This window comes from Poecile atricapillus, chromosome 3 (assembly GCF_030490865.1).
Source record: "Poecile atricapillus isolate bPoeAtr1 chromosome 3, bPoeAtr1.hap1, whole genome shotgun sequence".
NCBI classification, from domain to species: Eukaryota; Metazoa; Chordata; class Aves; order Passeriformes; family Paridae; genus Poecile; species Poecile atricapillus.
Window position 1 is genome coordinate 110,495,043 of NC_081251.1, and position 24,441 is coordinate 110,519,483.

At 37.4% G+C, this 24,441-nt stretch overlaps 1 protein-coding gene across 4 annotated transcripts in view; it reads left to right on the top strand.

The window, feature by feature from the left end:
• Nucleotides 1–24,441, top strand: part of TASP1 (taspase 1) — a 78,540-nt gene that overhangs the window by 23,395 nt on the left and 30,704 nt on the right. For all 4 annotated transcript variants that reach the window (XM_058836194.1, XM_058836193.1, XM_058836196.1 and 1 more), the window contains exons 8-10: nucleotides 7,938–8,044; nucleotides 14,431–14,550; nucleotides 15,460–15,538. In XM_058836194.1, the coding sequence (XP_058692177.1) occupies nucleotides 7,938–8,044; nucleotides 14,431–14,550; nucleotides 15,460–15,538 (306 nt within the window). The remainder of the gene's footprint in view (nucleotides 1–7,937; nucleotides 8,045–14,430; nucleotides 14,551–15,459; nucleotides 15,539–24,441) is intronic.

Below are 24,441 nucleotides of genomic sequence, written 5' to 3' on the forward strand. Positions count from 1 at the left end.
TGTGATCAGTATCAAAGAAAAGGTCACGATCAGCTTTGCAGTCACGCTCCATAATCCTCTTAGAACTATCAAAGTATCTAAGCACCAAACTGGAAGCATGTTTTAAACTGTGTTACCTGTCGAATTACATCAAGTTTTGCTCAAAGCTCACGTGCTTTGTCTTCTTCAGTTTGTCAGGTGTGTGAGGAAATGGGATTCCTACCATTTGTAGAAACCTGGGCACTTTCCAGCGTACATAGTGGGTGGTTTTACAAAAAACCCAAACACCTGAAATGTGATCTGTCTGTATTGCCTGCAGTCTGCAAGGAAGCTGAATTTATTAGTTCCTGCCCAAACTAGAGCCTGCCAATACAGAGCCCATACTGGCTTATCCCAGCACTTTGTTGCCCTGTGCTAGAGAGACTGATTTGAAAGTGTAATCCAAGTGTTAAGGTGTAACAATATAGAAGTGCTGAATTACAGTGAAGTGCAATTACACAGTGAAGTACAATGCAGTCTGTTAAAAATGTTCAAAGTGCACTTGAAATATGCAAGGTAAATTTGAGGTACATCCTCAGCTGCCAATATCAGTGCTTGCACTGATATAACCAAATAACCAAAACACTTATATGTGAAATTATCAGTTCAGCCTATAATAATGTAAATTATTTTTGACAAAGTTTAGATGGTGTAAGACAGCATCTTGCATTTGCTTACAATGTTAAGTTTTCAAAGGGAAAAAGGAGGAAGGCATGTACTAATTCAGGAAGCTTCTAACTCCAACAGTGTGGAAGTGACTGTAAGCACCTTCATTCACCAAGTTCACTAATTCACCAAGTGAATAATGTTATATAACAACAAAACTCTCAGCAGTGGATCCACATGACTTGTTAACTGCAGTTCAAGGGTAGCCACAAATAAGATGCTTAAGTAAGAATCCAAGAACAGAGCAAGTATTTGCTTCCCTTCCCCTATCCCTTACATTATTCCACACTCTAAATTCCTGACTTGCTAGTGACTCCTGCATACGTGGAAAGTAAACAGTGGCATTTTCTGACATGAAAATCTTGTTTCCTTTTGAACTCATATTGGTTTCCAGCACCTGCAAAAACCTCTACAACTATGAGTTACCTCATTGTCATTATTTTGAGATTTGCTGAATAAAAGCTGCTACTTCATTGTCAGAATCCTACTCTGAATCCTTCTTCAGTCAAATTCTCTAATTACCTTGAGTAAATTTGTGTCATAAGTAAAATCACATCTTGTTCAATAGACTGGGGGCTGCTATGGGTTGTAACAGACCATCTTTTTACTTTTACTTTATTACTTTTTTTAAACTAATTGTGTGCATGCAAGGAAATTCATGTTTATCTTATGGCTGCTTGGATTCTTTAATGAGGGAGAGAGTCTTTTCTGGATGATAGTAGTGCAGACTGTGCTATTTCTAGTGACAGTGTAAGTCTCCCTGACCACCAGTATTGCCTGCCTCTCCTCCAAAACCCCAAATCTCACCCCACTCCCAGTTCTCCCATTACTTCGTTATTACTGTGTTAAACATTTGCCATATTGCTGGAACTGTGCTATGAATTTCAGGCAGTGGCTCAGGGTAATGGCTCAGACCATGTTTTCTTTGTTTTTAAGGGGAGGATGAAAGATTTGGATAGAAACTCAAGGGTTCTGGGGATTTGGCTGGGAAGCTTGGTTAATCTGAACACATGATGTAAATCCTCCCTGGATTTGGAGACAGTACTGTAGGGTCACTTGCTGTTCTGAGATCAGAACAGCTGAGTGCAGCCAAGAGAATGGCTGTAAAAGTTACCCAGGAAAAAGATTGGGCCAAAATGCCCAGAAGATACTTTGAAAGAAAATCTTCCAGGCTCAGGAAAGGCTGCTTGATGAAAAACAAGATTTCTGGCAGGAAGTAGTAAGAAATGCCATGTCCAGCAGCAGTTTACCCTGAGTTTGTGTTGTAAAGGAGAGATCTGTAGAGTAGTGTTCCGAGAGATGGGTTATTTTTTTAAAATGCTTTTGCCAAGTGATTTTTTTCTCCCCTATTCGTGTTGCAGTTTCTGTCAAAGTATGGCAACATGGAAACTATCTCTAGTAGTCTTTTGGTCCCAACATGAGCCTAAATGGTGTTAATTTGTCATTTAAAATAGCTTTGTTAAAAAGAAATTTATTTTCATCTGTCTGTTTTCATTTGTGTCATTTATTTTAGCAACTGCTCAACAGAATTCTTCACAAGATCATTTGAATTCCTGTGGGTTAACTAATTTGTTAGTATATCCCTTTTTAATTCTCTTCTCCAATAGTTTCATTCTCTTTTAATATGCAATAGAAAGATAAAATGCAGAAAGCTTCTCCCAGCTGACTTTAAGCACTGTCTGCCAGGGGGTGCTATATGATTAGTCAGAGCTCTGTTTCTACTTAGATTCAAAAATATAATTGTAGTTTTCTTAGTATTTTCAATTTATAGTTTGATTTTAAACAAGGATTGCTGAACACTTATAGGTTGCATAATGTTTAGTTGCATAATAACTTGTAATGTGTGTGATAGAAAGTTTGTATTTGCTGTTTGTGTTCCCAGCTTGCTGTTCCACCACTTTAACCAGGAAGGTTTGAATATTGTCCTGAACTTGTTATTTAATGATGCTAAAAATTTATATTTCCTACCTCTGTTTGAAAATATAGTTATTCACATAGTCATTTTCTACATTTTCAGCTTTATTGAAAATAAATAAGGGAATAGATGTGGCTTATAAAGCATGGGGATTTTTAGGAAACACGGACTTTGTAGTAAAAATATTTAGCATTGACTTTGGGCAATAAATAAACAGTGTATTCTAATAAACAGCCTGTCATCTGTAGGCTTGTTTAAAGTGCACAGGACTAGAATTAACAACCAGATACGTATCAATTATTCTATTATTTAAAAAATGGAAAGGTGTTTTAGTGTTGTATTTAGGTCTGTATGTAGAATTCAGTCGTTTCAAGGACTCCATGTATAGGACATGTTCGCTTTTCATTTGCCTGTGCTCTCTGAATAATTTCTAATGGGCTGGAAGGTAACTAAGAAAAACTTCTGAAGAGCTATGTAGAATGAGGAATACAGTTGTGTTTCATTTACTTAGTCATTGTATCATTATCTAATAGAACTGTCAAGATTTTTGATTAAATTTTTACCTGTATATAGTATAATGGTTTAAGGAGTTAAGGGAGTGATCAGAGTACAGGAGATGAGTAAATAATGTGGAAGTTTTATGGCAAACAGGTGGCACCGATGAATCTCTGAAACAGCTCAGACACTAATCATCTCTTCCACTGACCTGCTTGCTGAAAATTACTTTCTCATCTCTTTGTTAGGTGGTGATAATGATGAAAAAGGCCTGTTTAAAATGTGTATTTATTCTCTAGCAATAATAGCTTAGGAGGTGAATCTTGTGCTAATTTATTATTTAATGGAGATCTTGTGACCCTTTCTCATCAGGGTACCTGGGAACCTCAGAACCTTTTGAACATCTACTGCAGTCTTAGCTTTGAACAAGATGAGCCTGTGAGACTTTTCTTCAGCATTTATGGATAAATATTATCAAGTGCATGTTCTGATACCACATCCACTAATGCCAACCTCTCCTGCAGGCAATTGGTGTTGAGCAAGAGCTGCTCCACCTGTTTCTGTGCTCAGCCACTGAACCTTCTCCCAGGCAAACACCTACACTTGTCTCACCTCTGCCATGACCAAGTGTTCCACCAGTGCTTCCCCTGTCTGGCACACTTACACCCAAATTGCAGAGTTCACCTGGGCCGCTCCTGTCGGTGCCTTGGGGGCTGAAGGGGGAATGTGGAGGATTAGGAAGGTGTTTCCAGGTCCTTGAAGATTATTTGTTCCAGAAGAGGTACCCCATGCTGCAAGGCAGGGATGTGTGATAAATACTGTAAATGAGGTTGGGTTTATTTATAATGCTTTGGTTCAGATGTGCTACAGTTATCACTCATTAAGTCTTTAGTCTGGATGAGGCCCAAGAATGGCGTTTAAACAAGAACAGTCATTTTGTAAAGCTCTGGGGCTTTTTTTCTTTTTTTTCCTTCCTCTCCCAGCAGCTCTGAGGTGGTTTTATTTATACCAATAGGTGCATAAATGAGGGAGCAGAACAGATGGGTTGGTTGTACTCTGTGGCTCCCAAGACTCAAGTCTTAATTCTTGTAAGCATGATGTGGAGTGTACATGCTGTTACTGGGTAGGGTAGTAATTGTCAGGGATTTTATCTGAACGTACTTGTTTGAGTTACATCTTCTAAATTCTTGAGCAAAATCAAAGGATGTTTTACTAAATACTGTTCCTTAGATTTCAACAACAATACCACTGGGCTGTGATCCAAAACGTTTTCAAGCTAAAATTCCATCAGCTCCCTTGTCTCTCTTCCTGGCTTTCTCTGCAGTCAGTAAGCTCTGCTTCTCCTCCCTTCCTCCTTGACCCAGGCAACATCAGGCTGATGTAGCTATATTGCATTTGTTTCAGGAAAACATACCTGTCTTCATCATTGTGCTGTGACCCTTTCCTTTTCTCAAGCTTGCAATACACTGTCTGCTTGGAGGTGGTGGGAGTGGTTTTTATACTGTCTTTAAGGACAAATGAAATTTTGTAGTGTCCTTGCACCACAAAGTCGAGGTTTTGTTTTAGATTTAGTATGAGCCATGAACTCAAATAGTGTATAGGCGTTTTTCTTTCTGTCTTCTGTAGTGCTTATTTTCAAAACAAATTTTCTGTGGGTTGTTTTTCCATGTTGTGTGTGCATTGTTAACCAAGCACATTTGAATCCTGGATTGTATTTTAGCTCATGAAATGTTTTAATTTAATGTTTTAATATGTTCTTTGTCAAGGACCAAACTTAGAGTTTTCTGAAAACATCCTCCAACTTCTTCTTTTATGTGTGTAGTTTGAAGCTCACTTGTGTTCCTCAGTTTCTTTTGTCACTAGTTGACCAAGATGAAGCAATGAGAGTACTGTTCATTTTAATGGCATTTATAGTGGTTTTACATAGATAGAACATCACAAAAGGCAGGAATAAACTGAGGGCAGGCAGCTTGTCACTTGCCTTAGTCTTTATTACCTTATTCTGGGGAGAAAAAAACAAATTTAAGATTCAAGTTAGAGTCAAGACTTTTTTTTTAACTGAAGTTGAACATAAAACTATTGGAGGAATAAATTGCCAGGTTTTGAGTTGTAACCTGGTCCTTTATTTCATGGTTGTTTTGTCACTTTGGAGGTATTAGCTGGCTTATCCTGCTAAGAGGAATTGATAATTAGTGGTAATTATTTTCTTTAAATGATGAAAGGTTGCTTTTCATCAATCCTTGCTAAAACAAAATTTTCATCTTTCATCTAAAAGTTAATCCTAATAATTATTCTGAAGTTGAATGTAGCCTGAACTACCTAATCTCCCTTCTAGGGGATCTCTGAGTAGACCTGATGTTCCCTCACAGGTATAATAGGTACGGTGGTAAACTGAACAAAACTGAAGAGTATGAATTAATACCTTATTTATTTAAACCTGAGGTTGATAAAATATCAAAGCAGTGGCCCAGAGGAGTTGTGAAATCTCCATTGCTGAAAGTACTCAGAATCTGACAAATCCTTTTAAATTGAGTCTGGTTTTTTTTGGAGGTTGGACTACACAACCTTCTAATATCCCTTCCAGCCTACATCATTAAATGTTGCTGGAAAGCTGTCTTTGTCTGCCTGACAAGGCCCAGGAGATGTGTACTTCTTTGCTAATAATGACGATTTTTTCTGCCCTGTATTTCACAACTTTCTGATACCACTTTGGATAAACAATGCAGCTAAGAAGTTATTGTTAACAGATCATTCAGAGTAAGTCTTCAGGTTTTTTCTTGTTTTGAAAAGACAATCTTAAAGCACACAGTAACCTCTGAAAATCAATTGACTAGCTAGGGTCTGTGGTCTTAAGTGAATGAAACATCTCTCAAGCTTGGAGAATTTTGTGTGTTGTGGCAGGATAAATATGCTACCAAGGTGTAGGTGGAGTGGAGATGTTGAGAGGCCATATAGCAGCACTCTGCAGCTGGCAGGGCAGCTTGGAACTAGTCCATGTATTCTCTGTATTTGATGTGATTTTTGTGCATGTATTTGAACTGGTGAACATGCAAATACTGCAGAAGGTTTCAGGACACTGCTGACATCCAGCTCTGAAGGACAAGGAACCTGTTCAGGTTTGCCTGTGTGGGCTCCTGCACCCTTTTGCCTCTCTTAAGTCCACTTTTTTTCCAACTTGACAGGAGGCAGTGGCATGTTTATCCCTGTGTAATGCCTGCTTTTGAGGAATACCAAGGCCACACACCATTCTTGCTCACCTCTATGGCTCTGCCCATTGGCATTTGCTCTGCTTGATGAACTTGTGTCAACTTACGAGTTCTCCTGTTTAAAAATTCTCTTAAAACCAATGTTCTGGCTTAGTTTATTTTGCAGCACTTCTGTTTACCAAGTTTCTTGATCTGTGAGAGGTTTTTAGTTTGTTTCTCCCCACTGTCAGTTAGTACTTGACTAAAATGATTCTTTGCCTGCTCCCCCCAATCAAGTATTCAGGTTTTACCTCTTTGTCCTCATTTCAAACAGAAATGTGTTGTCCTAAGTAGCTGCATTAATCAACTCTGTATAGTAGAATGAATTCTTTTCTTGGTGATGGCAGATTAATATGGGTTTGCATTTTTAAAAACTGGTATTCATTAGGTTTTTGGAAAGAAATGCTAGCTTTCTCACAACTTTTTGAGTTGTATACTTCAAAAACGAACTGTATACATTAAAGTCTAATTTTATATACTTAAAAACATGATTAAAAGAGAGTTCACTAGGTGAATTTGACACCTGTGTGGAAAAGTTTCAAAGTAAAATGCTCACTGTCTGTGTGCTTTGTGAGAATTGTAAGTGAAAGCTCTGGATTCCATTGGCTCTGCAATATTGAGTTTATTACTAGACTTCATGTAGCTGTTCCAGTCTTCTGAATAATAGTGATGTAGCTATATTCAGAATTTCATTTAAAATGACATTTTTTGAAGTTTATAGAAAAACCTGTGCTTTTTAGTTTCCATTGAACTTGTGACTAACTTGTGTAAGTAAAAGATTCAAATTGCTCTGTTCTCCCAATAGCTTGATTTGGTGTGGTTAAACAAGTGACAAAAGTCATTTTCTCCCCAACTCTTTACATTTTACAGAGGATGTTAAAACAGCCTGGGGATGATATTGAGTCAGAACTAATTTAAACTAAATATGTCGATATCTGCAATTTGTTCATGAACTGAAACTTCTAAAATGGGAACATGTCATTTTGGTCTCTTAAGCATAACAATTTTATTTTTTAGTCCACTTTAGAGAGCACTTCCTTTCTGAATGTGGGGCTTAGATGTGGAAAGTAGATGTTTGTCGTCTTGAGACCTAGGTGGTCTTTAGACTGTGTTGGATTATGGAGCATAAAGTACTGCTAGACTTGTGTGTGGCTTTAAATATAGGGGTAAACATACAGATATGTGATTAAGGTAATAAAATAGTAGCCTAATTTTATGGCTATCAGAATGAGCTCACATGGTATCTATTTACTTGTCAGCAGTCAAAAACAATTTTAACACAAGCCACTTACTCTGTTCTCTTCTGTGCAGTGCTGCTTCTTTGCCAAAGATATTTACACCAGCTTCTGTGTGTTCACGCTGTGTTTCAGACAGATATTTACTCATCACTGTTGGTGAAGAATAGTAGAACTTTTTAACTTAGGAAAAGATGTGCACATCTTGTACTGAAACTTGAATATGTAGCTTTTGGCTTTTTATTGATGCTTTCCGCATCAGTAAAGAAGTGGGGGATGTGTCCTTCAAAATGTCGACTTATCAATATTTGCTTAAAATAAGTAAATTTTACTTAGTTACATGCTTTTGAACTATTTTTATAGGGTTTAGTTTAGCAGCTTTTAAGAGGAACAAGAGGAAGCTGGAGCTGGCCGAAAAGGTGGAAACAGATCTCATTCAACTAAAGAAAAGAAGACAATCAAATGAAAAGGTTAGCTCTTGTTTCGAATTCTTGTGTCATCCTAAACTTACAGCTGATTGCTAATAAATTTCATGTCTTATATGGTAAGACTGATACAGCCTCAGAAGCCTGTTCTCCTTGTCCATCTTAATGTTTAGATGATATGATGAAAACTTAGTGCAGTTAAAACTTTCTGCCTTGCTATTTGAAAACCAAACCATCACTTTATATTGTTTGTGCTAAGAAAAATATTTTGTTCCTTTTGAACTGGAAATACAACAAATGTAAATACAAACAGATAATTATTTACCAAAACGTTTTCTTTAGCTTGGGATCTCTGTCACTGTTTCCCACTTTTTAATGTTTCCTGATCACACTGCATTATGGAACTGGAATTGGTGAAATTTGAAATTATCAGGTAGGTAAAGTGTGCATCTGTGCATGCATCTGGCATTGACCTGGCCCATATTACCTGTGCTACAAAACTACCAGGATTCCCTCTGTTCCCCTCATTCTTAGTTTAAATGTAGGGCTTTGGTTACCTGTGAGAATATCATTCACAGTGTTTGTGTTTCATGTTGAATATCAAAATACAGGTTATTAAATGAAATGCCTGTGCTTTATCTGAGGCCTATGGGCCTTCAGACTGGCCATTTCTCTTTGCTTTGCTGAGCTGTCTGACCACTGAGTAGACGACATATGTTGATATAAATAAAGAATAAATCCCAGAGAATGGTTAGCAAAAGTGTATTCTCTATAGTCTGCAAATGCAAACAGTGACAAATTAGGCAATTTACATATGTGTTCTTAGATGTTTTCTCTAGCAGGGTGTTAATTTCTCTTTTTTCAAGGAGCTAAAACCTCTGAGGAGATTAAGGATGGGGGAGCCATGGGAGTTAGTTGTTCATTTTGGAACTTTTCCCTTTCACAGGACTTCAGTTACCTCCTTGTGAAACTGAGAGAGGAGGGGTCCCTGTGCAGTATTGCTGTTCACATAATAAGGGGCAAGTCAATGCTTGAAACATATGCCAGTGCATGAGCTTACCGACCTGCAATTTGAAATTTCAAGGGCTCCAGAGTCCTGTGCAGCGCTTGTGGGAGATTCCCAGAGGCCAGTGGTGGTAGGTAAAGGAGGTGATGAGATAGAGCTCTTCTCCCTGGTGAGTAATCCAGTAACAACACGCTGGTTTTGTCAGCTGTCTGGGCACAATCCTGTCCGTGGAGCAGGGATGGAAAACCAACCTGTGCTCTCAATACGGAATTCTTGTGCTATCCACAGAGTGTAGGATAATTGCTGCCTTACGGGAAGTAAGGTTTTCAAAGTAGTTTTTCAAAGTGAAATGGAAATGGAAAATCAAATTCTAAAAGAAAAACCTGTAGAATATATCTCTCCAAACTAGTATAAAAGGGTCATTTAGCAGGGACAAAGTGTGTGATTTGTTGCCCTAAAACTCATGCTGTCCAGAGCTGTGCTCTCATAAAAGGTTTTAAAATAACTGTTTTAAAACCATTTAAATACTTGAGTAATTAGAAGTTAATCTTCTTGTCAAAGTTATTTTAATTTATAAATACTCATGTAACTTTTTTATCAGCTGTGCTTCTCTGCACAGCTGTGCTTCCTTTCTTTCAGCAGGACTTCAGAGTTGTCTTACCTGGTTTGACTCACCCACTTGAACTCTGTGCTGCAGCTGAGCTTGTGTGCCTCTGTTATCAGTGCTGCAGGCTGTGGGGAGAGCAAGGTAGAAAGGATGTTAACAAAGGTGGAGTTAAATGGGATCAAAACTAATAGGACAGTGTGAAGAGACAGTATTGCAGACCAAAACAGACTGAAATTGCTTGGAAGTTTGAGCTACTGATAAATGTCACCAGCTAAAAAGAAAAATGCAGGCTTAAAAATCACTTTTCAATAAAACTGTAACTATACCAGCCTTAGAAAGAATGAGGCTGTTTAAGTTTGTCAGAGTTTGTATGGAAAAACTTGGCAGTGTAAGTTACTAAAGGAGCTTTATTTCCTGATAAATGGAGGTTTCTCTTGTATTTTTCATTGTTCACCCAATGTAGGATTTGCAGAGGGCTATTCATTTGCATATAGGAAGATCCATTTGTAACTTCATCAGATTTTGAAGGTGTAAAATTTCAGTCTTTTTTAAGTTGTAGAGTCTTACTGATTTGCATAGCTAAGAAAGAATTCATACACAAACAAAAATTAACTAAAAATTCTCTTGGAGGGTGACTATGATGTGTTCATTCAGCCAGATGCCATTCTAAAGTTCTCCCCTCAAGCACCAGTAAGTAGCAGAAGTAAATATTTACTGCTTACTGTTAGTCTGTCTTTTACCAGAGGAAATTGTCAATGAAAATAGCAGAGTTTGGCTAGAAGCCCTAATTTTAATTTGTCTTTTGCTCTTACAAACTTTTGCAAGTCATGTCAGCATATCTGTAAAAAGTTGTCCTCTTCTTGATTTAAGTGACACTAAGAACCCCCAGGACACATGATTTTTTTTGGACAGATTAGTGTTTGTAAGTTAGTATTTTATAGTCTAGTTATTTAACTCCTTAAATTAAATTAATTTAGATTGATTTTTATTAAAGCTGGCTTGGTTTTTATCTAGTTTAACATGGGTACTCACATATATGTACACCAGTTGGAGTTATATGTGTGGAATCAACAGTTCCATGTTCTTCAGTTACTGTGTTAAGAATGAACATATTTAGAAAATTCTTTTGTCTATGTGCAGGTAATTGTAAGTGTAGCAGTCAATTAGGGCAATCCTAGTGTCTATTTTATTTAGTCTTGCAGTTTGGAAATTTCCTTAAAAATGAAATAAATGTTCCATCCCACATTTGTGTGGAAGTGGTCTTTGATGATACCTTACAGTTTTCAAAAGTGTGCTTCAAAATCCTTTTAATATGGGAAAAAAAACACCTAAATAACTTTCACCTATTCCAGTTAAAGCAAAAACAAAACAATGGAACTTATCTGTGGAAATACAGTATGGAATAATTTTCTCATTTTGCAAATAAAGTTCAAACAAAATGTTCTTTTTTACACACCAAACAACTGTTGAACTGGGAAGGCTGGGATTGTTCATCAAGCTTTGTATAATTAGGTAGCTGGGTAATAGAATATAAATGTTAATTGCTTCAATCTGATTTATTTTGTATTTTGTTAGTTATACTCAGAGATGAATTTTAGTGGTAATTACTTTTCATGGCATTTCAAAACTATCTCAAGTGGAGAAGGAAAAGTCCCTGTGTGTAGAATCTTTCAGTGGGCACTGGGTAGAGCTCTCCTAATATGCTAATTGCTTCCTTAGGGGCTTATGGTGATGAATATTTACAATTTTTTTATGTGCAGGAGGGAAGGAGGGGTTTTTAAAAATGCTGATAGAGCTCTGCATTTATGCAGATGAGCATCTTCCTGTTTTGTGTGCATGTTCTTAGCAAAATTTGAATATATGGACCATGGTTTAATGAATTAATTTCCTGCTGCAAGGTGCAAATTAAATAATTAATGTGAGGTCTGACTTATAATGCTCACTTTCAGTTGTTTCCATGCAAAATATTAACTACATTATAGCTTATCTATAGGTTGCAATACTACATTGTTAAAACCCCCAAAGTGCTTTTGCAGTGGACAAGTATAATTTACTAGCTGAAGTCAGATGCAGTATTTGGTAGCAGATATCACCAAGTTTCCTTTGGAACATGCAAAATTTTAAAATTTAAGTAGCCCAATCAATCAATCAATAGAAAGATAGGACAAGCAAGCTGGATCTTGTTTAGTCCTTATTAGATCTGTATAAAGTTTGGTCTTATTTTAGACTTTGTGAACTGTAGTATTTATCATACTTGTCATTATTATCCTCACACTAGCATGACAGGATCCTCTTGCATTTCATCATTCATGTGATTTGAAGAGATTAAATGTGTGACACTGGAAGTCTTCTCAGCAGGGGCAGTCTAGCAGTGACTCCTCAGGACCATGAGGGAGATGGACAGGAAGTTCCTTTGTCAAATTGTGATGAGCTCTTTATTTACTGGTCCAGAAGTCATAGGGTTGCCAGTACAGTTCCCATACATAGAAGACACTGACAACATATTTTTCCCACTGGATGTGGAATAGAGCTGGTCATCACTGGTTTTGAGTTTGCTGAATAAGGATGCATACAGCATCACCTACATATCAGTGACTTTATTTTTGATTACAAACCAGTCCCCTCAACACCAAACCTGTATTACCGAGAGGAAAAGTACAGAATTCCTTTGCTTCAGTGATACAGATTTCTTTCAGAAGGTTGTGTGGGCCAGCTCAACCTTCCCTCAGCAATACTTCCCTTAGAAAAGATTTCCAGCCTTGAGGTTGCCTCCTTTAAACTAACTTTGACAGGCTTGATTTTTATATCTGTAGTTGTCTATTAATCGAGTTTTTTGTTGTGGGTATAATTTCCTTTGATAAAAGGGGGCAGAGGGTAGACAGCAGCACCTTTATCATAGTAGTTCTGCTCCACATAGAAATCATAAGAGAATTTGTGTTGGGAACAGCTTTGTCCAGTCTGGTCTTGGAGACATCTGAGGATGGGAATGTGCACCTCCCGTGAGCAGCCTGCTCTGCTGCTTAAGGTCTTTGCAATCCACTGAAGAGTATTGTTTGAACTGCGTTAGTATTAGCTCAGGGCGTGTCTGGGAGTCCTGGGAGTTGGAAAATACATTTGCACATGAGATGTTAAAAATGGGTTCCTTAATTTATTTAATCTTTAGAACTTGGAAAGGAGCTGGCTCTTTTCTTAGCCCCTTTGCTCCCGTCATCAAAACTCTTTTTGTTTCTACTTTTCTTCCCCTCCGTGATCCCTAATCCTTCCTTCCTCTGTTTTTCAATTTACTTGTCTTCCCAGTGCCAGCTGAAACCTTGGATCTCTAACTTTTTACCCCTCTCTGTCATTAAGCAGTTACTCTGCTTTATTGTTGGGACATCCATCCATTTGTTTTACTATTGAGTATGGTCAGTGCCAGCATCTGAGTGCAGAACTTGGCAGGGAAGATCTAGGTGTAGGTGCAGAGAAGAAACTTTCTCAGTGTGAAAACCATGGATGAAACTCCTGCCTAGGAGTTCCAGTTGCTTGAAAAGTACTATAGAACATGGTAGTGCTGCACTGCATATTTTTCCTTTTGAGGCTGACACAGAATTGACCCAAGTGTTTTCTCTTCAATTAAGTGTGGCCAGAGTATCATCATTATTGCAGTACTAGAAGCCATGCTTGATAAATGACATAGTATGCCCAAGGAAATTTTAATTGGTGATGGTGATTGATAATTTGAATAGTTAGGTGTTTCTGTTTTAGTCTGGAAAATTCATGTTTATATGAAAAACCTAGTAACCTTTGGCGTTATTTCACTGGGTAAGCCTATTTAAGAGGCTTGAAGCTTGTGCAGCAGCAGTGTGCATCTCTGGAGTATGTGATGGATGATGGGCCAGTTTAGTTTATTTGTTTTATTTTCTGTACACTGCATGCTGTGTGTGTGGTGGAGCATGAAGTCTGAGTGCCTTGCCCTGGGTTCTGCAGAGAGGAGAATTTAGGGCGAGCCTAGGCAGAGAGGGGAAAACTGCTTCTTCTCTAAGAGGGACTTGGTGTGGTGTGTTAAGGAATGGGGGAAGGATATAAAGACAGACCCCTGATCCTGGGGAGAGTAAATCTACCTCAGAAGTCATGGAAGTAAGGACACTTTTAGTTACTCTCCAGTAACAGGGAGCAAAGGGTAAAATTTCTTCACTCAATAAAGATTCCTGAACTGAGAACAAGTCTGGCGAAAGAGTCTGTCCTAGGGTAGATTTTTTTCTTGAGTCTTCTGTTTATTGTCTTGCTCAAAATATCAGTATTTTTCTCTTTACATGATAAACAGCTGTTTGTTTTTTTTGGTGGTGCTTTGTATTTTTTTTCAAGGGGGGGTGTTGATGTTTTTGTTGTGGTTTTTTGGCTGGGTTTTTTGTTTGTTTGTTTTTGTTTGTTTTTAATTTCATTTTTGAAAATCACACATCTTTAAAGATCAGAGCCTGAAAATGCTTTCTTGAGCCTTTTAGGAAAGGCCTTATGATGTGGCCATCAGTTGCTGAATAATTTCTTAGTGGACAAGTGGCAACCACTAAGAAATCATGACTTCTGGCACTTTTGTGAGTAAAAGCAGGTGATCTAAGCATTGGATGAGTTCTGAGATGTTTATTACCTTCTTGTTACTGCAGAAGTTTCATTAAGTTCCTGTCTGAGGCAAAACAGCATTTTGGGAAGATTTATGACAGTGGATACAAGTGCATGATAACAAATCGATTTTCTTGCTCTCTCACACACTCCTAAGGAGTATGATCTGACTTTAATATGCTGTTTTTGCTAGGTTTTGTTTTCTGTTTGTGTGTCCTGCAGGAGAACGACTCAGGAACATTGGATACAGTTGGTGCAGTTGTTGTTGATCAAGAAGGAAATGTCGCTGCTGCTGTCTCCAGTGGAGGTTTAGCACTGAAGCATCCTGGAAGAGTTGGTCAGGTGATCATTGTACATTTTTTGTTTAGTTGGAAATGATTGTTCGGTGTTACAAGCAGGTGTGGTGTCAAGCAAGAGCTGTGACAGCAAACTTCTTCCTGTTAAATGCTGAAGGCATTTTCGCTGTGTTGATATGCAAGTGCTGTTTTTAGTGTCCTCCATCAGTGTAATAAAATAGTGATAATAAGATGCTCTGTAGTTAGTTACCTTTTGACAGAGATATCAGTAAGTTAATTTCTTGGGCTTAAATACCTTCTTAATACCACAAATGGTCTCTTACATGCATAGAGTCTTAAAATAAGATTTCTCTCAATATTTAGGGAAGCTGTCCTAATTAATTTTTAAATGATCTTGTGAATTGGAAGAAGTGACAAAAGTAATAAAAGAACGTATCAGGTATTTATGATGTGTTATATATAATTATGATTATGTTTATAAATTATGTATAGTTCTATTTATTATTAATGTTAATAATAATAATATATTTGTGATGTGTTACCTTGTTGTTGTTAGGGACTTTTGAGGTGCATCAGAAATTTTATACTCCATTGCTGTACAGCTGTATTTTTGGTTGACATTTTCCACTGTCCAAAAAGCAGTTCTCTTTTGAAATGTATTTAAGATTTTTTTGGTCTGTTTTTTGAATAGCAGACTGAAAGAGACTTTATATGAACAGGGTTATCTTTACCCTCATTTTCTGTTAAGCTAGGCTAGAATACTGTATCTATGACTAACACTTTGATCTCAAGAATTGTAAGAGGATGTAGCACTTGGATTTTTCTTGGGTTTCTTTTTTTTTTACTGTTGTTGGTTTGAGGTTCTTTTTGTATTTTCCTCTTTTTTTAAAGGAAAGGGAATAAACCAAAACTCTCATACACTTAAAATTTATGAACAATGTGCTTCTTTCCTTAGGCAGCTCTTTATGGTTGTGGCTGCTGGGCTGAAAATACAGGAGCTCATAACCCTTATTCCACTGCTGTGAGTACTTCAGGTATTTACTACTTTTATAAATACTTAATGAAGTTGCTCCCTTTCTCTGTAATTAGTTTTCAAATTCAAAATACCAGCAGCGTTTCCAGACTATATTCTAAATTTGTATCATTTACTTGCATATATAGGTATGTCTGTGTGTGTGTGAGTATTGTCTTTTAATCCATGAATTGATCTCTTGCTGGTTGATTATGTTGCCCTTTTTACTTAATTAGCAACCATGGGAATTTTTATCCTGTTTTGTATTGCACTGAGAGGACATGCTGTATTTGTTAAGTATTAAGGAACCTGTCTCTTAACCTCCTAGTAAGAAGAAGTGCTTATTAGCCCAGTATTGTATTAAATGCAGAATACCTCTGGGAATGGAAGCCTTGTATAAAGGACTAAGATAATCAGAGGGTCCTTTGGATATAAAAATGCTACATGCAGTGTATTTTCCTCAAAAAAATATTTAATTAGCATTTCAGAAGAGTATTTAAATGAATTTTCCTTCATCTCTCTTTTCCTTCTGAAAGGAAAGGGAAGAAGCAAAATCAAAACACTGGAGTAAGTGTATCAGAAAATATTTATTCAGCAATTGTGAAAGTGGTGTAAGAATTAGGAGAGCTTCTGTTCTCTTTGGAAGGCTCAGGATTCTGGACACACAAAAGTATTGTGTTCATTTGATGCCTTGCAGAACACAAAAGTCATAAGGTGAAATTATCTAGGAGATGCTTTTACTTTTTTTTTTTCTTTCTTCCCCCTAGTTGTATGAACTGCCTCAATCAGAAAAACTACTTGTAACACATTTTCATAAGTGCTTATGTCAGGTTGCAAAATTTATGGTACTGCCCACCGCTCAATGGTCAGAGTTATCAGCATTCAGCACAGGAAGAGATGATGAAAATCCGCAGAGTTCAGATTTGGGTGATGTTAGCTTTATCCCATGGGCAGTGCACAGTTAGAGTCCTGCTACAAAAGCAGTGGGGAGAGCAAGCTGACAGGCTGCAGAATTAAAATTTGATAGAAGCTGAGGAGCATCAGGAATATCCCGTCTTGCTTTTATTTCCCTTGTATTCACATCTGTCTTGCACTGTTGAAAATTTATGTGGATGTTCACCCTTAAGTTTAATGTCAGTAAAAGGAGATGTCCTTTTTTGTACCTTCTCAGGGGATGGTTCTACTGAACGCAGGAGGGCCAGAAGACATTTTTATTCAAGGGACACTGTATTGATTTTGGTTTAATCAATGCTTACTGATGTAACCAAATATATTTAAATATTTGGGACCACATTAATTAGTGAACACAAGTCCAATATTAGAGATTGTGGAAAAATGGAAGTGGACAACTTTATTTAATAGTTCTTTAAAGCTGTTGTTTGCAAAGTCAGCTGGATTTCAAGTCTATGTGAGTACTGACAAGCATCCTGGTGCACTCACAGGAGATGACTAAATTTAATGATGGCCTGAAATAGAAGCCTTCTTTTTGCTGGTTCCACTTTTGTATAGTGCTAAATACTTCATTGTTATGCTACTTAGAACTGTCATAAACACACAAAGATGGATATTTGTTTGGTTCAAAACTTCTAGCTTCCATGACATTACCCTGATCCCAGTCCCAGTTAATTGGAGTGGCCTGCTGGTGGGCTGTGAAGCGTGGCCATCTGTTCATTCACGGATTTGAAATTCAGACTAGTGGTGTTTAATTAAACTCTTGTTTCTGCTTTTCCTTTTAAGTAAGCGTGTGTATGTCTGTGAGAGAAAGGGAGATAGAAATGTTTACAGGAAGTGAGAACTCTTCTGTAATCAATACCATTCTTTTTTCCATTTCAGAAGCTCATAATGTTTTATTTTATAATGTACTTTATGTTTAGTGCAGTTCTAAAATATATTGCTGCCTGACTCTTGTTTAAAATATGAACATCCAATGATGTGAACCATGAATTTAATTAAGGAGCAAAGGGATGGAAAACTAAGTTGTAGGAAAAGTTGAAAGAATGAAACTTACAGCTTGTCCAGATCGAGGAGATGGGAATGGGGGCATAAACATCTGTAAATATTCAGGTGAAACTGCCATGGCCAAGGAAGAGAATAATGCATCAAGATACATCATTGTAAAATACTTAGAAATAAATATACTATCTGAACTCATGGAGATGCCTTGATTTAGAAAGCTCCAAGATGGACAGTGCTTCTTAATAGAATATCACCACTGTCCCTTGATGTAACTAGACCCAGACTAAACTGTATTTATAATTGTGTTTGTATCCCCCTTGCAGGTTTCCAAATGGGTTTTGTGTGGGCATTTATTTTTTAAAAATCAGCAACAAATGCAGTTTGCATGTTATGTATAAATAAAATCTGTGTACGTGCACAGTAATTTCAAGTTCCATTTTATGTTCAGACATTTACACCTGTATGTAAATGTATTTAAAATATGTACATAAAAGAAGTCTACAATCAGTTTAAATTTTTGTGGTTTTCACAATATAACATTTTATTGTTTTAATTTCACATGTCTATTTATTTTAATTTGTCTTTGAGTCATAAATTTGGCACAAATCTAATAGTTTCTACAGGGAGGTTTTTTTCTGTTTTGTGGGAGAAGGAAAAAAAGAATAAAATTAGACTGTGGTTGCTGTGGGTATTGAGTAATGTTTAATGTTTATTGTTACATGACTTCAGAGAATAGCTGACTCATCAAATCACATTTGGAATTTTAAAAAAAAAATCTTGAATAAGAAGTTAAACTCTTAATTCCCCTAAAGCTTTATCAAAACTATCCTCAAAATTATTTGGTATTAATATGTGTCAGACAAAATAATTTTATCTGAATAATTTATTTGGGAAGTAAAAGGTTTCTCTTTTGTACTCGTTTACACTTTTAAACTTCTTTTTAGTGATCGCTGAGAATAGAAATTTAAGCCTGGAGAGTTTGTTGTATCAGGTTCTTTATTCAGTCAGGAAAAAGGATATTCTTTGGCATCAGTTGCATACAAGCAATTTTGAAAGGTCAGGTTTTGTAAACTCTTTTCATTCCATACTTAAGAAATTGTTTGTGTCTTTGGGTCTTGGAAGTGATGATCAACTAGAGACTGTACAGGTTGGGGAAAGGAGAGTTTGGAATAATAATTCAAAATAGGCAGAGTACAAGCTCTGGGACATTGAAATCCACATGGAATGGACACATTGGGTTGAACCAGAGCTCCAGACAGTTTGATGGCTTGTCTCCAGTTTTTGCAGATCTCCAGGGAAATGTACAGGACTGGGAAAAGCACCTCCACTGCATTAGCCAGGCTTCTGGCAATTTGTGATATTGGGACTTTATAAATTGGAGGTATGGTTGTTCTAATAGGTCACGGTGACTTCTAAAAACTGCTTATTTCATTCTGTTCTCAGAAGACCAGGTATTTAAATTTTGCTGGGAATAGTTTTATTCTGTGGTTACCTTTGTAGAAATGTCTTTGAAAAAGTAAAAGTTTTAGTTTAAATGCCACAGTTCTAACACAACAGGCTTTATTCTTGAATTTTTATTCATTTTCTTCTAAAACCCTCCAATTGAAGCTTCAGTGTCTTTCAGTACCTGCCTTATTAGAACAAAAAAAGCAGGCTGGGGGAAAATGTTACCACACAAGTACTTAAAAGTAATTCCAAGTTCCTGTAGCTTTCTTTCAATGGTTGTGTATTATTTGAAGACATCTTGGACCTTGTTTTGGCCCTGTGGCTGCTGGGAGGCTTCCTGCTTTTGCCTGTTCAGGAAGGATTTGGTATTAGTTCTTAAGGCTTATAGCAAGTTGTTTCTTAAATATTTTTGGCTATTTTTATCATGTTTTTATGTTGAATGTGCCAAAGGTGGTCGTTCTGAGCTTGTTTGGGCATGGCTTCAACTTTTTGCATGGTAATTTCATACCTCTAACAGTCACTTGGCCTTGTTGTTTAACCACAGTGTCTTTGGTTTTATTTTTAATTTTATTTTTTGGCTTTTCAAAAGTTACTTCAAGGTTTACAAAATACAGGGTATTGTAAAACTCATATTTTATGGTTATAGTTTAACAGGGCCTGGGACAACTGAAATAAAAAGATGGAGACTTTCTAAAAAACACAGTGAGGGAGATGGTGAAACTTAGAAATGACTGTGGATTTAGGGGGGCTTAAATCCAAAATTTATTCTGTAACTCTCAGTCTGAAATTCTGTTTCTTAAACAAGTAAAGCCTTTATGATTTTTTTCCCCCATACATTTTTTGAGACATTTTGATGTATAAACTCTGAATCATATTAAAATTAATATTTTGACTGGGGAAAAATGGTTGTGGGACTTTGTTGGCAGCTGAACGAGAAACACTGCAGGAATTTAAGTATCTCAAAACCAGTATTAAAATTCAAGAAATTTAGAGAATGTTGCAGTTGCAGGCACAGCCAGGATACCTGGGCAACCTTAGCTAAGCCATCTAATAACAGTGCAAGGGCCATTCTGTGCAGCAGTGATGGTAGAGATGGAGTGAAAGCTTGTTAGATGAGATGAGCATGACCAGTGGCCTTTATTTAGTGTAAATGTAATTAGCAGCTAAACTGGGTTTTTGGATGGACGTAGTAGAAGCCAATTCTGTGGTGTTTAAAAGCTTTTCTGTGCAAGTATGCATACAGACACAAACAAAACAGGCTTCCCTTTAAACACTCCCACCACCTCCCCCCAAAAAGAGGCCAGAACCACCCTCGTAAGGCTGCTAGGAACTCTTCAGTGGGTGTTTTTTGTTGGTGCATGAATGTAAACACAGGAAGATGGGTATTATTTGGAGGGAAAACATTTGTGAACAAAACCCAACCACAGGAGAAACAATAGTCCATTTGTTGGCTTTACTTTGAGAAAACATTTCCCATTTTTTCCTGAGCGTAATAAGAATCAAAGACTTTGTGCATATTCTTCTCATTCAAAATAATATCCAGTGTGACACTGAATCTCTCACCCAGTTGGAATATCTGTGATGATTGTGAATATTCATTCACTAACTGTTCCAAAAGTAAAACTTCTGGGGTAAGATGCAGGTTGTATCTCTCCTGGGAGACAAATTGACAAATAATCATTCTCTTTGGATATACAGAACCTTAACAGTAAATATAAAGATAAATATAAAATTACAGTAACAGCTAATGCAGGACACTGAAAATGCAACCCTAAGTGGAATTTTTGGGTGGAAGTGTAGAGACTGATGTCTTGCATTTCTTTCATCTTTACAACAGCAGGAAATAGAATAGAAAGGATGGGTGTGTTCTGTGTCTAGGTACCAGCCATTGAAGCCAGCAAATCTTTAATAGTGCTTTTCTGAGGATAGAAGGTCTTGCATTATTGTTTTACAAAATGCAGAAATTCTGCAAAATCTCCAGCTCTTACTAAAATGTATTTGAAGAGACTATTTGATGCAAGAAAGGCACATAGATCATCCTAGAGAGATTTAAAATGCAACCTAATTTATGATCCCAAAGAACGAGTAGAAGCTTGAAATACATTGAACTCATTCAGAAAAATTAAGGATGCTAACAAACATAATTTGGTTTCAGGGCCAAGCCAGAGTTGTTTTGTTGAGAAGTTAGTAGGGATATCAGATTTCTGGAAATACCAGATTTATTTATGAGGTATAGTTGAGGATTCTGGGAAAAGTCTTTCAGTGGTGATGTCTTGCTCTTCTCCCCTGCACAGAATCTTTTCTTGAATGGAATGAAAATCAGATAGAGAAAACAGCAGTGTTTTAGGAATATGTGTACAAACTGTATTTATTCTGTGTAAACTTCCTTGACAGTTTCTTGTGTTGGTGAATTCACCAAGATCCTAAAAATACTGGTAAGGTCTCATGAGAAAAGCAGTGGCCTCTGTTCTCATAAAGGCTTTTTATGAGAAGGCAGAGATTAGATCATAATACTTTAAAAGCTGTGTTGGATATACATTTGTGTATATAATGCATCATTCCATGAAGGAAAAAACACACTTTGTGTTGTGAAGAATCACAGAATTGTTTAGTTTGAAAGGAACCTCTGGAGATCTAGTCCAGGCCCCTGCTCAAGGAGGTTTCTCTTGTTTTTGAAATCAATGTCAATAGGAGAATTAATATATTCACTTTTCCTTGCCCCACCTTTTTCTGCTCAAATCATGTGTCCACATCTGTCATTGTTTCCAGTTCATTGTGTGTCTTATGGGTGCTTTTGCAGGAAATATGGAATGGGTAATGTTGGAATAGAATGAAACAGGAATGACACCTGTGCAGAGATGGGCTGTGGTTGTTAAATTGTTTATGGAGCTATGCCCTCAAGCCAGCATTTTGGTCTGCTTATGGAAGCCACTGACTTGCAGATTCCTACTTGAAAACTCCTTTTGCAAACAAACCACAGTGATGTGCAAATCTACAGAGTAAATACTTTTCAGGGAAGCTTTAATGCAAATAAATTGACTTGTAATGCATAACTTCAGTTTTGTGTTTCCTTTTTGTTGAGGGTAGTGGTGGCTGTGTTAGGATCCAGTGAGTGAATACCTGGCCAGTGCAGTTTTGTAGAATCATGGAATGGCTTGGGTTGGAAGGACCTTGATGGATGGAGACCCTGGACCCTGGACAGGGATACCTTCTCCTAGACCAGGTTGCTCAAAGCTCCATCGAGCCTGGCCTCAAACAGTTCCAGGGATGGGGCATCCACAGCTTCTCTGGGCAACCTGTGCCAGTTAATTACATTTATAGTGTGATTATAAATCTTGCTTCAATCTTGTATGTGTTATTAGCCCTTATATAATGCACAAGTGCAGCATTGTCTGTCTGGCCTGTCCTTCTGAGTCCACGCTCCCAATGCCCAGAGGAATTCCACATGCAAATCTTGCATCCTGTACAGATTGTTTGAGCTACTCTGTGTGAGATAAATACTATGATACAATTAATCTCTTTGTAGACATATGTATTATCTCTCAAAATCAGTCTGGCCCTGTAAGATTTGGGGAATAAGAGGTAATTTAATGCATCACAGATGAAGCAGCTGCATATGGAGGAAAGGTATGTCATCATTACTGTGAACCAGAGGGTAGGGTGGAGGAAGAGGAGGTCTGTCTCCAGACAGATCAGTATTTACCTGTGGAGTGAATGTTTCTGTCAAGAGTTCATTCAGCCTTTGAGTACAGATGCAGTTGGGAGGCTTCAGTGCTGTAGCATGTGGTGTGTGAACTAACTCAGCAGCACCACAAGCTTGGGAGAAGAGGGAGGAAGCCTTAGGCAGAGCTGATTTGGGAATGGTAGCATTGGGAAGCAGTCAATTAACACAGTATTAATTATTGCAGTGTTCAGAGCTGAGGGGTTTGTCCTCAGCATGATCAGAGTGGTTGTTTGAATTGCCTTCGGAAGGCTTGTTGGGAAGCAGAACTGGATGGATACAATAATCAGAGTGCTTATTGCCTCTCGAAATTTTAATTGGACTTGATGCTATAATATCTATTAGGCTTGAAGGTGCAGAGGCTTGTGGAAGTTGTAGCCTCCTGCAGGAGGCCCAGTGCTCGCACAGCAGTGCTTTGTAGCAGGGCCAGCAGCGCCAGCTCCTGCTCTGCACTCTTAGTCCTGTCCCTGCTGCTGTGCCTTGCCCAAGTGGCTTGAAACAGGGGCAAGGATAGAAAGTGAATTGGAGATGGTGGGGCTGGCTGAGCTCCCTTTCTGTGTCTTAACACTTTTCAGGGATTGGGAGTAAGTGGTTTTATACCTTTAGTTAGCAAACACAGAAGCTACTGTCTTACTTCCTTCCCTGTAAGCTTTGTATGACAGGTGATGTAGTTTGGAGAGGTATGGTGTTTTTACAGAGATCAGTAGCAGCAAGGCTTCTGAGGAGGGCCTGGGGAAAAGAGTTGGCTTCTTTCTTTACACCTTAACTGAAATTAGTCTTTCAAAATGTATTAAATGTAATGAGGAAGGTAAGAAGTACATCTTCTTTAAGGGACCTACATTTTTTCTTCATTCTCACCTCTCTTGGAGGTACATCTGAAATTCTGTTTGTTCATGGTAACTCAAACAAGAAGCTTTTAAAAGAAATTATCTGCCATTTACCACTGTTTAGAACTTAAGGATTCATTCATTTGGCATTGTATCTCTCTAACCTTTTTTTTTTTTTTCATCTGTAAAATTGTAAAAAAGCTGAACAAGTTGTTCTTTAGAGTGATTTTAGTTTATTTTTCCCATATTAAAAACTTAGAAACATAAGTGTTTTCCTACTTTTCCTTTGAGAAGATACTGTAGACACAAGTTTGTCTGCATGTTGAATTTGTCTTTTGTTATCTTTGAAACCTGCCCAAATTTACTGAAGTTTCAACCTTTGGAAAATTTCCATTGCATTTTCTTAGCAGGTAAATCATCTAAGAATATTCTGTCTGCAGCAGGAATGTGCTCCATTGAGCCCTCTAGGATCAATGCTTTAGGAATTGGACTGGACTTTGCAGGTGTTTTTTCTGGCAGTAGGTCAGTAATTAAAAAATTTCCCCTGCTAGTATGAAGACAAGATACGGCATCTGATAGGAGTAAAAAAAGCTAAAATTTATGTAAATTTAATTTAACACCGTAGTGCATTCTGGCAGACTGCAGCATTTTGTCTTTTGAGAATTATACATTAAAATTTTATTTCAATATGTAACTACCTGCATCAGTGTCTTGCTAACTAAATATTTTTATTGTACTGTACTTTGTTTTTTAAAATCACTGCCTTGCAAGTTTTTAGTCAGCTTTTTCTAGGGATGCTGGAAATGACGAGCAGAGCTTACTGAAATACAGGTTTCACTGTGTTTCCATTAGGCATAACTACAAGTTATCCAGGAAATAAAGCAGAAATAGTAGTTCTTTAACTTGTTAACTGACACTTTAGGGACTACTGCTGAACTGAAAATAACATCAAAGCTTAACAGGACAGGAACAACA